This window comes from Entelurus aequoreus, linkage group LG26 (genome assembly GCF_033978785.1).
Source record: "Entelurus aequoreus isolate RoL-2023_Sb linkage group LG26, RoL_Eaeq_v1.1, whole genome shotgun sequence".
Lineage (NCBI taxonomy): Eukaryota > Metazoa > Chordata > Actinopteri > Syngnathiformes > Syngnathidae > Entelurus > Entelurus aequoreus.
In genome coordinates, this window is record NC_084756.1 from 17,739,866 (window position 1) to 17,754,087 (window position 14,222).

Genomic DNA, 14,222 nt, shown 5'->3' on the forward strand with positions numbered 1-14,222 from the left:
TCACGTGACATACGAATTTCACACCAAAACCAAAGAAACGAGGAAAGATAGCATCCTACGTATTAGATAGATTACAGTGAAAATGGTTTGTTGTATACAAATGGACTTTGCTAAATATGATCATAACTAAAATATGTAAACATGTACATATGCATACATACACTCATGCATATAATCACGTTTCATCAAACATATATTAACGTTGTTGCCCTAGGGGAAACTGGGTAACACATGGCACACTGACAAACCTTAACCTAGTTCTACTATAACAATCTACAAGGTTAATACAGTTCGCTTCTCTTTTTTCATCTCCATTTATCTGCATTCTTTTGTATTTTAAGTTATCATTACATATATGTATTGTTGCATTTGAAACAATTCCATTGTTGATAATAGAGGTAATTATTGTTATTATTCATTATCTATAGTGCTATTTCTATTGGTATTTGTATTCCTCCAATTTGTAGTGTAATAATGCTCATTGTCATTTCTGTGTTATTATTATTTATTTCACTAACTGCTTCTTTGCTATCACTTTTACCATTAAATGTGGACATATCCTATTTTCTGATGCCGTTATGTTGTTGTTATTGTTGGGTTTGTTGTTTTCTCTTTGTCTTATCCCCTTCCTGTCCCCACAATTTCCCCCTCTGTCTTCCTTTTTTTCTCTTTCTATCCCCTCCTGCTCCGGCCCGGCTGCATCAAATAATAATATAAATCCATTTAATAAAGTCAAATACAAATAAGGCAACAAGAGAAGTATCCCGCACTTTTCTTTTGTAAAGTAAATCTGTACAGCCGATATGGGCATCTACATCTACTATATGATTTGCTTGAGTAGCTGGACAGGACAAAAATAAATAAATAAAAAAATGTAAAAATGTGTATTTTCTGCAGTGCGTATACTATACCTCTGACAGACAGGTGTCCTGTGCTGTTTGCTTTGCCCAGGTAGTTCTCAGCGAAGCAAGTGTATTTGCCTTCATCTGCTCTGCTGATATTCGTAATCCACAAGATACCATCTGGAGTCACTGTCAGCCTGTGCAGACGTTGGACATGTGTCACAAACATATAACAAATTATAAATGTAGTAGAATTGTTCAAACATAGTCTATATATATTGTGTATATTTAGTAGAATGGTGAATACTTAGTTTATAGATTGTTTGTACATTTTGTAGAACATACATTTATGGGGTCAAAATGAGTTTTAGAAAATGTTCCTGAAAGTGTGGTTCCTGCATGAACGTTACACTCACACGTTATGAAAGTCAATCAGGGATTCCACAATGTTGCGATCGCACTACTTCACACAAATTCAACCAATCCCCGTAACTTTTTTGCCAATATTCGTCAATTTTGGCCAATCAAAGAACTCAGGACTCAAACGCAACATGTTGGCCTAACCAATTGAATGTCTCCCTTTCCAGAGAACTTGGTGTGTACTGTAATGAGAATTTTATCATCGTCTCTCATTTACCAATAAACTCACAGATATCGAACACTCTCCACAGTTATCCAATGTTCCCACCTGGTAAAGTGCAGGTAAACTACGTGAAATGGACTGGTCACATGAGTAAACCTGCCATCAGATAAAATACACTGTTGGTTTAGAGACATAGTGAAGTCTCTTGTTAGTCATCCACTCTTTTTGTCTCTGTGAGTGGGGACAAGGCTGCTAGCATATATGTACAAAAGTTGAGAGTTTTAACCATAGACATCGTTTAAGTAGACGCAGCATCGAGCGCTACTGCCTACTGGCGCTGACGAGACGTGGGCCCGCCATTATTGGAGTGGTGATCCGCTCCACTCAGTGCAATTCATTTGGCAGGAGCAATGAACTGTCAGCGCATTTCATTCATTTTACGTCACTGAATACCACTGATTTTCACTTGTTTTTTTGTCATACGTGTAGCTATGATAAAGGACACATGTTTTGGCGTGTTTTGTTATTCATAGTTTGCTTAACAGTAATAGAATATTCTTATGTGCTATAGGTGACCAGACGTCCGAGAAGGGGGAAAAAACGGTCAGCTATTTTTAAGTTGAAGAAACAATATGATAAGGTTATATATACTTGCGTGTATCCTACATAAACAATGTATGAATACATTAGATATCTATATATCTTAGGGACCTATAGACTGTATCTCTGTTGCTGCAGCAGCAGAGAGTTTATTCTGTCTTGACACTTTGTATTGATATTTTGTATTACATTCTTTCCTTCTCAGTGGCCTAGTGGTTAGAGTGTCCGCCCTGAGATCGGTAGGTTGGAGTTCAAATCCCAGCCGAGTCATACCAAAGACTATAAAAATGGGACCCATAACCTCCCTGCTTGGCACTCAGCAACAAAGGGTTGGAGTTGGGGGTTAAATCACCAAAATGATTCCCGGGCGCGGCGCCGCTGCTGCCCACTGCTCCCCAAGGGGATGGGACAAATGCAGAGGACAAATTTCACCACATCTAGTGTGTGTGTGACAATCATTGGTACTTTAATATTAATCTTAAATGATAATGTTTACAGTGATTGTTTTACATGCATTTTTTATGTATGTCGCTTTGGATAAAAGTCCCACACATTTCATGAAGGTGGGCTACACAAAATTGGGTTGGAAAGCCAGACTAAATTTAGACTTGTATAATACTGTATAGCCACTGTCCATCTGATTGTCTAGTTAGCTAACATATATTACCACCCCCCCACCCCTACACAATCTGGACTGTGGTCCTAACTTTTACCCCTGTTGACTTTTACAATCTTTATCTTCATAATTTATTTCAACTTTATGTTATTCAAGTATGACATTTTTAAATGTAGTTAATTTAACTGACAAGCAATTCTATTATGGTCATACGCTTGTTTGCTAGCGGCTACGATTTCAGTACTATTGAAGATCTTTGCTCCTTCTCAACTCTGTGGTAATATCTTTTTCACAAAATACAACCAATAGTACGTTAATGTTAAAATGTACTTGTTAAAAGTAATCCCCCGATTCCTATTTTCAACAGTCCGCTCATTTGAGCAGGAAAACACTTTGTTTTCTACCTGTCAACTGTCAGTTTAGCATCTTTGTTTTCTACCTGTCAACTGTCAGTTTAGGCTGCTCGCCGGCTCCTCATCACCACTTGAAGATGGCGGCCGAATTTCTCGCGTCACAGCAGCCAATGCTGTGTCTACTTATAAGATGTCTATGGTTGTAACGTAATGTAAGGTGATAGCCTACAATATTATCAGCTGTTCCTTATCCCACTTCTGAAAATTCCTGAAAGTTTAATCAAAATACACCCAGGCCTTTTTGAGTTATGTTGAAAACTGATTAGGTAACTGGCGACAACGATTACATGACCGACTTGTCAGAAATAAAACATTTTATGAGGTTTTCAAAAATAAAGATTGTGTCTACTCCTGTGGAAAGAGACTTCATAATGTTTTTATTCAATTTCAAAGGTTCAATATTTATACCCTGGTTTAAAAAAACCCGTAGAGAAATGATATTAAAGAAGGGGTGACAAACTAATTTGAGCTCAGGGGCCGCATCGAGGAAAATCTATTCCCACGAGGGCCGGGCGGGTAAAATAATGGCATAATAACTTAAAAATACAACTATGACAACTTCCGATAGTTTTCTTTGTTTTACTTCGGCCCAAAATGGAACATGCACATTCTGAAAATTTACATATCGCAAATAATCCTCTTGACAACAAATTAGTTGAAAATTCTGAGAAAAAAATCTGTGCAGTTTCAAAAACACCATGAAGAACACAACGAATTTAGACTTAATCTCAGTGTCTCTACAAAGCAATTAAACTTTAAGTCACAGACCATCTAGGATTGAACAAAAAACAAAGCATAAATAAAAACTCTTTTATGTATCAACTATCTCATTTGTCATTTCCACATATTAATTTTGTGCTTACAAACCATACAAACTGAGGTAGAAACTAATCAAGAGGGTTGAGTTACTCCCTGCCTTCTAGGCATCACTGTGTATTGATAGAAAAATAAAAGCTGTGCAATGTGTGAACATTTTCAACAAACCAACAATAAAAACTTAAGAGACTGACAGTATTGCAGTAAATCACACACTGTTCACTTTCTTAAAATTTGCACAGAAAACATTATATGTTACAGAACTATATCAATGTGCAGTGTCTCATGCAGCATTTTAAGTGGGGTTACCAATTGTTTATTTTACTCCCGTTTGTTTTACGTTGGGCCGAGGGGGAGGAGTTGCAGCCTCGCTTTAGCGTGTACCTCTTTCTTAGTGTACTTGTATATTTGCTTGCGTAACATAAATACTATTGAGACATCTGGTGGACAAATTTAGAACAGCAGTTTCTTTAATTTAAAAATACATCTTAAATTTTACACTTAGCAAACTCGTCTCGCGGGCCGCATTGACCCTGTTCGCGGGCCTGATCTCCCCCCTGATTTAAAAAAGAATAATGTAGAAGATTAGAATTGTAATACAAAAAGAGAGCCTTCATTCAAATCATGCAACCTTTCTTGAAACTGCCTATGGAATTAGAATAAAAAATAGTTAGCAACCAGAATTAAAAATAGTAATAAAAATTAGAACCAGAATCATTCCAATTCAATTGATGCCCAACCATTATAAGTACCTGCTACTGTTGGTGAGCAGCTCTGTCCCGCGACTCCAGAACAGGCTGGGCTTTGGGGCAGCTCGAGGGCGACACTCGATCATCACTTGTCCCCCTCTAGCCGCAGGGATCAGTTTCCGCACAGGGTTTAACCTAAAGTCTGGGGCCTGAACTGGAGTAGGGACAAGGTGCAAAATGAAGTTGATCTTACATGTTTCTTTCTGACATTTGATTTGGTTGACAGCTGACTTCATCCTACCTTGAACTCTGAGCTCAGCAGTGGAGTAGATGGTCCCATGCTTGTTCTCAGACACACACTGGTACATCCCGGAATCTTCCAGGGCGAGGTTGCTGATCTTGAGCTGAGCTCCATTCACTTGTACTCTTTCCTGGGGAGTTCACGGGTTCGAAGGTAGAGACACAGCAAGAGTGTTAAGGGGGCATACTTAGTGAAAAGAAACAATTATGTTCTTTCCACACATTGGAAATGCAAGTACAGTGGTATCTCAACAAGTATTTTTAGCAACCAACTGTCTCTTGACTTTTTGTCATGCTTGAAGTTGCGAACATAATTTGAGTTATGGGCCTCTCCACTGTCAGTTGAACTAGTGACTGTCCAAGGATCGACACAATCCTCCCCTCCAACTGAGAAAGTTAGTGCAAAGGAGAAGAAGCGGATGACTGGATCAGAGGAACATGTCCTATCTGTTAGCCGACTCGTCGAGTCCCTGTAGCCACAACCTTTCAAAGGATGGATATTTATCCATGAAAATAAGGATAAGCTGCCAAGGCTGTTTGACATGTTTCAGTTTTTTCGGTCTCCTGACTTTACAAACCGAACGATGAAGCATTACCAGTAACTTGAGGGTTGCAGGTTCACTCCCCGCCTCTTGCCATCCAAATCATTGTCGTTGTGTCCTTGGGCAGGACACTTCACCCTTGCCCCGAGTGCCGCTCACACTGGTGAATGAATGATGGGTGGTGGTCGGAGGGGCCGTAGGCGCAAACTGGCAGCCACGCTTCCGTCAGTCTACCCCAGGGCAGCTGTGGCTACAAATGTAGCTTACCACCACCACCAGGTGTGAATGTGGAGTGAATGATTGGTTCTCACTTCTCTGTGAGCACTTTGAGTATCTAATAGAAAAGCGCTATATAAATATAATAATAATAATACCTGGGATTAATATAGCGCTTTTCTAAGTACCCAAAGTCGCTTTACATGTTAAAAACCCATCATTCATTCACACCTGGTGGTGGTAAGCTACTACTAACTAAATATAAACCATTATTATTACCTTAGGTACACAAACTTACTGTCAACTCTGCCCTCTCTGGTACATTACTAAAATGGTAGGACCGGTACTTTTCAGAGGCGGTATAGTACCGAATATGATTCATTAGTATCGTGATACTATACTAATACCGGGATATCGTACCACCCTAGTTCTAACTTATATCTGTCAGTAAACTCCATATGAAAGCACTAAAAACTACACCATTGCTGACGGGGAGAAAACGCAGTTGAAGTGGAGGCACGTAAATAAGACCCACAAAACGGCACATCCTAAAGAGACGGTCAGAAAGCGGCTTAAAAATGGTCTGTAAAACATAATCTATGAAACATTTGACCAAAACACCACCATTACATGTTATGTAGACCACAAGTAAGTGTTTTAAATGTATGACAAAGGTACCACTGTATTATTATTATTATTATTATCACTACAACTAGTGAGTGTGCCATACATATACTGAGGCATAATTTAGCCATCAGCAGTTACAGGACCAAAACACACCTGTGTAGTGAGAGGCTGCCCATTACGCAGCCAACCAATGGAAGGTCTTGGTTTACCAGAAGCCACACAAACCCATTGAAGCTCTGAACTGATCTCCACTTCCGAGTCGCTCATCACCTGCAACCACTCTGGCTGAGCTGGAGAGAAAAACGTGACACGGACAATAGAGTTGCAAGAGGAAGAAAACAGAGCAAAACGTGAGTGCAAAGAAAAGCCGATTAAAAAGACCTTGCACGCTGATGCGGCCCTGGTACACATCAACTCCCTGCGAGTTGGAGGCTTCACACTCGTAGACGCCTTCATCGTCAAAAGAAAGGTCTGGCAGGATGAGAGTGGGACTAATAGCACTAGATCCTGCCTTGGACGGCATTAGTCCATCCACCTTTCGCCATCGCAGTTTTGGGACAGGACTACAAGAGGAAATATAAAAAGATTAAATAATTAATACTGTCACATGTTTTTCTAATTGATGCACACTGGTGTGACTTGTTACTGCTGTTGTACTGGATATTGACTATTAAGGTAAATCTAAGTATATAGGAATGATCTAGTCATGTATATTTATCTCCAAACCCCGAAAACCAGTGAAGTTGGCACATTGTGTAATTCGTAAATAAAAACAGAATACAATGATTTGCAAATCCTTTTCAACTTATATTCAACTGACTAGACTGCAAAGACAAGATATTTAATGTTTGAACTGAGAAACTTAATTTTCTTTTGCAAATAATCATTAACTTAGAATTTAATGGCAGCAAAAGATTGCAAAAAAAATGGCACAGGGGCATTTTTACCACTGTGTTACATGGCCTTTCCTTTTAACAACACTCAGTAAACGTTTGTGAACTGAGGAGACCAATTTTTTAAGCTTTTCAGTTGGAATTCTTGCTTGATGTACAGCTTAAGTTGTTCAACAGTCCGGGGTCTCCATTGTGGCATTTTAGGCTTCATATTGCGCCACACATTTTCAACTGGAGACAGGTCTGGACTACAGGCAGGCCAGTCTAGTGCCCGCACTCTTTTACTATGAAGCCACGCTGTTGTAACATGTGGCTTGGCATTGTCTTGCTGAAATAAGCAGAGGCGTCCATAATAACGTTGCTTGGATGGCAACATATGTTGCTCCAAAACTTGTATGTACCTTTCAGTATTAATGGTGCCTTCACAGATGTGTAAATTACCCATGCCTTGGGCACTAATACACCCCCGTACAATCAAAGATGCTGGCTTTTGAACTTTGCGCCTAGAACAATGCGGATGGTTCTTTCCTTCTTTGTTCCGGAGGACACGATGTCCACAGTTTCCAAAAACAATTTGAAATGTGGACTCGTCAGACCACAGAACACTTTTCCACTTTGCATCAGTCCATCTTAGATGAGCTCGGGCCCAGCGAAGCCGGCGGCGTTTCTGGGTGTTGTTGATAAATGGCTTTGGCTTTGCATAGTATAGTTTAAACTTGCACTTACAGATGTAGTGACGAACTGTAGTTACTGACAGTGGTTTTCTGAAGTGTTCCTGAGCCCATGTGGTGATGTCCTTTACACACTGATGTCGCTTTTTGATGCATTACCGCCTGAGGGATCGAAGGTCCGTAATATAATCGCTTACGTGCAGTGATTTCTCCAGATTCTCTAAACCTTTTGATGATATTACGGACCGTAGATGGTGAAATCCCTAAATTCCTTGCAATGGCTCGTTGAGAAATGTTGTTCTTAAACTGTTGGACAATTTGCTCACACATTTGTTTACAAAGTGGTGACCCTCGCCCCATCCTTGTTTGTGAATGACTGAGCATTTCATGGAAGCCGCTTTTATACCCAATCATGGCGCCCACCTGTTCCCAATTAGCCTGTTCATCTGTGGGATGTTCCAAATAAGTGTTTGATGAGCATTCCTCAACTTTCTCAGTCTTTTTTGCCGCTTATGCCAGCTTTTTTGAAACATGTTGAAGGCGTTAAATTCCAAATGAGCTAATATTTGCTAAAAATAACAAAGTTCGAACGTTAAATATCTTGTCTTTGCAGTCTATTCAATTGAATATAAGTTGAAAAGGATTTGCAAATCACAGGCGGTAAAAAAAGGGATGGATGGATGTATTCTGTTTTTATTTACGATTTACACAACGTGCCAACTTCACTGGTTTGGGGGTTTTGTATCTTTTGTATTCTGTGACATTCTTTTGTAGACAACCTTAGTTGATAAAAGATGGAGGACAAGGGTTTAAAAGACACTTACTTCCCATAGGCAAAGCACTCCAGCTGGGCGGTGTGTCCTGCTAGCACGTAGGTCTCTGCAGGAAAGCGAACTTTGATGTTTGGAGCAGACTTCCTTTGATTGACTGAAAACAAAAAGTTTTACATGATATGATTGGCTTTCAGTAATTATATACAGCGTGGTGTAAAATTCTGCAAAATATGTTGCCTCACAAATATTTCTAATAATGCACACTATGATATGTATTCAAAAAAGAACACCACTGTTTTATAGACTCCCCGTATATCAAAACAAACAATACTTCGCTTACAAATATGCTCATCAATAACAACAATATTCAACTATTTTATGTTCTAAAAAGAACAGCGGTGGCACGCAGCTTTCAAGTATAAAAAACAAACAATATTGTAACTATTATTCTTTCAGTATTGGTGTTGTTTATTTTATCCCTACAATGTACCATAAAAAAGAGGTGCAATCGGCAAATGACCCCCAGGTCACACTTTGACTTCCTGGAGAAATAAGTAAAGCAGTGGTGTTCAAAGTGTTGCTAAGCGACAGAAGAGTGTCTCTAAGTTGTGTTTTCTACTGTAGCATTTATGAAAGTGATAAAGATAGGGTTGCACGCTTCTGCAGGTTTTCTGCACAATCCCTGGGCTTGTGGTAGCGGATCTCTCCTCTCTCACGTGGCAATTACTTTCGTGATCGCTTGTATTTGATTAGCAATTAAATGCATGATGCACGATACACCTCTCTTTCACTTTTAATATGTTCCTCTACTCGCTAAATATAGCAACAAAGTGGCTAAAGTGCATCAAATATATTTTTTGCTACGTCTTTGGCCCCTTCTACACTCAGGTTATCCAGGCTATATCCTAACTAGCCTTATCCTTGTCCACACACACACGATGCCACCGTTTAAAACCCCCTGCCCCCTTTGTCCGCCGGCGCAACGCGACCTAGTACGCATGCGCGGAAAAAAATGCGCGCGTCATAGTTACCTCTGGCCTGGAAGTGTATCCTTACCCTGTGTTTCAATGTAAACTATTGCCACATTTCTCTTAACAGTAAACCTTGCTTGCATCACCATCAGCAGCTGTTAGAGTAGCCCTATTGTAGTGAATCACACCTGAGCCATCATACATGAATCAGGACGTGTGTAAGTAGACAATGTGATAAAGAACATTTTACAACAATCAATCTAGGGATCTAGATATCTGGTCAGGACACTGTGCTTGTAGGCTGAAATTGGCGGTCGTACTTGACAGCTGCAACCATTTCATGGCTTCACAATAGTTATGAGTACAAAACTAGACGTTGAGTAATCGCTTGACATAGTAGCTGAGTAGAATCACAGCTGACCTGGACATTCGAAAGTTCTCAAAGTTCACAACACAATCGTTGACAAACATATCCCACCAGGCTGCCGTTCTTCCAGGCTTTATCCAAAACCGTCGCTCAACATTGCTATGCTGAGATGTGTTGTATCCCAAATAGCTGCAATCGCGCGTTTCCTTCTCTTAAGGTATTCATGTGTGATTTCCACAAGCGTCTGTTATGAAGCTGGCTGTGGCACGGTCTTTCTGACGTCAATTCCTGTGTGGGGCGCGGTCTTTTTGGCGTCACTTCCTCTCAGAACTCAGTTTGTAAACGATCGATGAGTCCATACAAAACTAAGAGCCGGAGATTCAAGAAATACACGGCGCAAAATTATCCAAGGAGGGGCACCTTAAACGATGGTTTAGTGTGGCTGACACGGGGCTTAGGCTAAATAATTATTCGTTTAAGGAGTTATCTGGCTTAATGTAGACAAACCAGGCGCGTTTGAGGTGTGTTGGGAAGCAGAATTGCACCACACCTATGGTTATGCTACACTGACACACTTCCATTATTTGTTTATGATAAAGGGTGAACCGAAAGCGCCAAATTTTGCGTTCATTACAGGCTTTCACAACTAAATAAATATATACAGAAACACTGGATATCTTTTTTTAAGACCGCAGGCGCAGCTCGCCGAGGAAAAAGTGTTGTGTAGTATTCGGTACCAACGATACTAAAAAAATAAGGTTTTGATTAGGGATGTCCGATAATATCGGAATACCGATATTATCGGCCGATAAATGCTTTAAAATGTAATATCGGAAATTATCGGTATCGGTTTCAAAATTATCGGTATCGGTTTCAAAAAGTGAAATTTATGACTTTTTAAAACGCAGCTGTGTACACGGACGTGGGGAGAAGTACAGAGCGCCAATAAACTTTGAAGGCGCTGCCTTTGCGTGCCAGCCCAGTCACATAATATCTACGGCTTTTCACACACTCACAAGGGAATGCAAGGCATAGATGGTCAACAGCCATACAGGTCACACTGAGGGTGCCCGTATAAACAACTTTAACACTGTTACAAATATGCGCCACACTGTGAACCTGCACCAAACAAGAATGACAAACACATTTCGGGAGAACATCCGCACCGTAACACAACATAAACACAACAGAACAAATACCCAGAACCCCTTGCAGCACTAACTCTTCCGGGACGCTACAATATACCCCCCCACCCACCCCCCACCCCTCCTCAACCCTCCCCGCCCACCCAACCCCGCCCACCTCAACCTCCTAATGCTCAGTCAAGGAGAGCATGTCCCAAATTCCAAGCTGCTGTTTTGAGGCATGTTAAAAAAAATAATGCACTTTGTGACTTCAATAAAAAATATGGCAGCGCCATGTTGGCATTTTTTTCCATAACTTGAGTTGAAGATGTTCTCTTATTTTGGAAAACCTTGTTACATTGTTTAATGCAGGGGTCACCAACGCGGTGCCCGCGGGCACCAGGTCGCCCGTAAGGACCAGATGAGTCGCCCGCATGCCTGTTCTAAAAAAAAATAAAAAAAATAAAAAAAAAATATTTAATTTTTTTTTTTTTTTAATTAAATCTACATAGAAAAAACACAAGATACACTTTCAATCAGTGCATCAACCCAAACAACCTCCCCCATGCACACTCATCCACACCCACTCACACAAAAGGGGTTATTTCTTTCTGCTACCAATATTCTGGTTCCCAGAACATAGACAACACATCTGCAAGGGACACAGTCCCTGAAGCACACATGATTGTATAGGCTGCTGGTCCACTAACATTTTCATTAATTACTATTTTTTATGTAATTATTTTTATATTGTTTTACTTTCTTTTTTATCCAAGAAAATGTTTTTTATTTATTTATCTTATTTTATTTTATTTTTTAAAAAAGGGCCTTATCTTCAACAGACCTGGATGTCAATGACATTAGATTTGTTTAAAGGGTTTTTTAAACCAGGCCCAGTCCAGATAATGTCCAAGTCGGACTCAGCAACACACACCTTCATTCATGTACACAGAAACAAATTAGGGAACACAACAGATTGCATATAATTTATAAACAAAATTACATTTTCAAAATAAGCATTTATGTACAGTCCAGATTATGTCCAGGTCACTCAAATTAGGGAACACAACAACAGATATCATATAATCTATAAACATAATTATACTTTCAAAATAAGCCTTTGAGGACTTCTCATCTTTTTTTTAATGTTTTTTGGCATCATTGTTGTTTTCAACCATGTAACTTTCTAAAGTTAGAAAATACTGAATAAATGTTTTAAAGAAAGTAATACTAAGTGAATATCTGTTTTTGGCCTTAAAAATAAACCTTTTACCGAGTACTATAATTAAATTGACTAAATCATGATTGTCAATGAACTCTCCTAAAATAACAGAAACCACATTAAGCTTCATAAACAAACCAATCCTTAAACACATTTTTTCAACTTCCACCCAAAACAAAGACACAATATGACAATACCAAAACAAATGCAGGGTGGATTCAGGCTCCTGACAACAAAATCGGCAATCATCTGACTCTGTCATATTCCATAATTTTAACATTTTCCCTGTGGGTAAGAAGTTATAAATAATTTTAATTTGAAAATAACGATTTTGCACATCGATAGTGGTTTTATAGATTAGTTTGAATATGGCATCCCATGGCAACGGGCAGTCAAAAAAGTCCTCCCATTTTCCATTTGTGTTGTATGAGGCAGCCTTCAAAGATTTCTTTATTAAATAAAAATTATATATTTTTCTATTTATTTTAGTTCCTTTTTGCCAACTAGAATTTCTTATTAGAGGTTTCCAACTAATAATTTAGTAGTTCCATAATTAATTATTTGTTTCCATCTTTTCCCAATTACTCCAGTTAGTAGATAACATGAAAAGCTTGAGCAAGCATCACCATACATAGCTCTAAATTCATCATACTTCATAATTTTACCAATCTCATTGATAATATCATTGACAAAAATGATTCCTCTTTCAAACATATTTTTCCAAAAGAAAGGCTTTCCATCTATTACAATATTAGATTTCATCCATATTAACTGCTGCAAAATATTGTCTCTTTTTTCTGGCACATAAAATTGAAAACACCACTATGAGTGGATTGTTTCCTTTATGAACCCCGCCATGTTTCCCAGCAGACTCTCTGGGAGGGGATCACTTGTAAAAAAGGATACAATTTCTTTTGATACAGTACATGTTTTTTGTCCAACAGGACATTTGTGTACCACTCAATGTTTAAATACATCTTTGGAACAATTGATGCTTTTAAAGACAGACACATAGCTTCAAGGTTGAGAAGTTTCAGGCCCCCATATTCATACTCTTTCTACAAAACCTTTCTTTTAATCTTTTCTGGTTTGCCGTTCCAGACAAAATCGAAGACCCTCCGCTCATAAATCTTAAAAAAGTTTTGTGATGGAGCTGGTAATGACAAAAACAAATAAATAAATTGAGGAATAATTAACGAGTTGGCAATAGACATTTTACCATACAAGGTTAGGGATTTCCCTTTCCATAGTTGCATAATTTTTTCCAGCTTTCTTAGTCGATTATCATAATTTACTGAGCCTAGATCTTCCAGATTTTCTGGGACAACAACACCAAGTATGTTAACTGGTCCATCTGTCCACAAAACAGGCACTTTGCATTCCATTCGAAAGGACGTTCCCTTTAGATTTCCGATCCTTAACATTTTACATTTATCATAATTAAGCTTAAGGCCAGATTGCTTTGAAAATATGTCCAAAAGATTAAGAAGGTTCCGCAAACAATGAGGAAAAATCTTATCTTTGTGAATCAGCCTTTTCTGACATGAACTTCATCAAGAACAAACACAGAACACGCCTCACTGATGCACATCTGCAAGACTCACTCAGAGTTGCAGTGTCAAGTTACACACCAGAGTACAACACACTAGTTAACAGCATGCAATGCCAGGCTTCCCACTAACTGACAAAGAAACAGATAACAGATTTGGTGTCCAGTTCAAAGTGTGACATGATTTAAAAATTTGAGAGTTTACTTTTGTATTTTACATGAGTTATTATTTGTACAAACATGGTGCAAAGTAATTCATGATTTGTTAAAAAATGTTAGTGGCTAGCTAGTTAAAATGGGATATTGTGATTTCACAAGACTGTCTTAGAAGTGATCATTTGAAAATGTTCAATTTGAAAAATGTGCACTTAGAGAAAATATAAAAATAAAGTGTTGCATATTGATATT

At 38.8% G+C, this 14,222-nt stretch overlaps 1 protein-coding gene across 1 annotated transcript in view; it reads right to left on the bottom strand.

Moving 5' to 3' along the window:
* LOC133643133 (contactin-2-like) overlaps positions 1-14,222 on the bottom strand; it is a 54,150-nt gene that overhangs the window by 17,475 nt on the left and 22,453 nt on the right. The window contains exons 7-12 of the mRNA XM_062037542.1: positions 8,633-8,735; positions 6,626-6,807; positions 6,398-6,534; positions 4,861-4,990; positions 4,623-4,773; positions 912-1,039 (exon numbers count right to left, since the gene is read on the bottom strand). Of these exons, the coding sequence (XP_061893526.1) occupies positions 912-1,039; positions 4,623-4,773; positions 4,861-4,990; positions 6,398-6,534; positions 6,626-6,807; positions 8,633-8,735 (831 nt within the window). The remainder of the gene's footprint in view (positions 1-911; positions 1,040-4,622; positions 4,774-4,860; positions 4,991-6,397; positions 6,535-6,625; positions 6,808-8,632; positions 8,736-14,222) is intronic.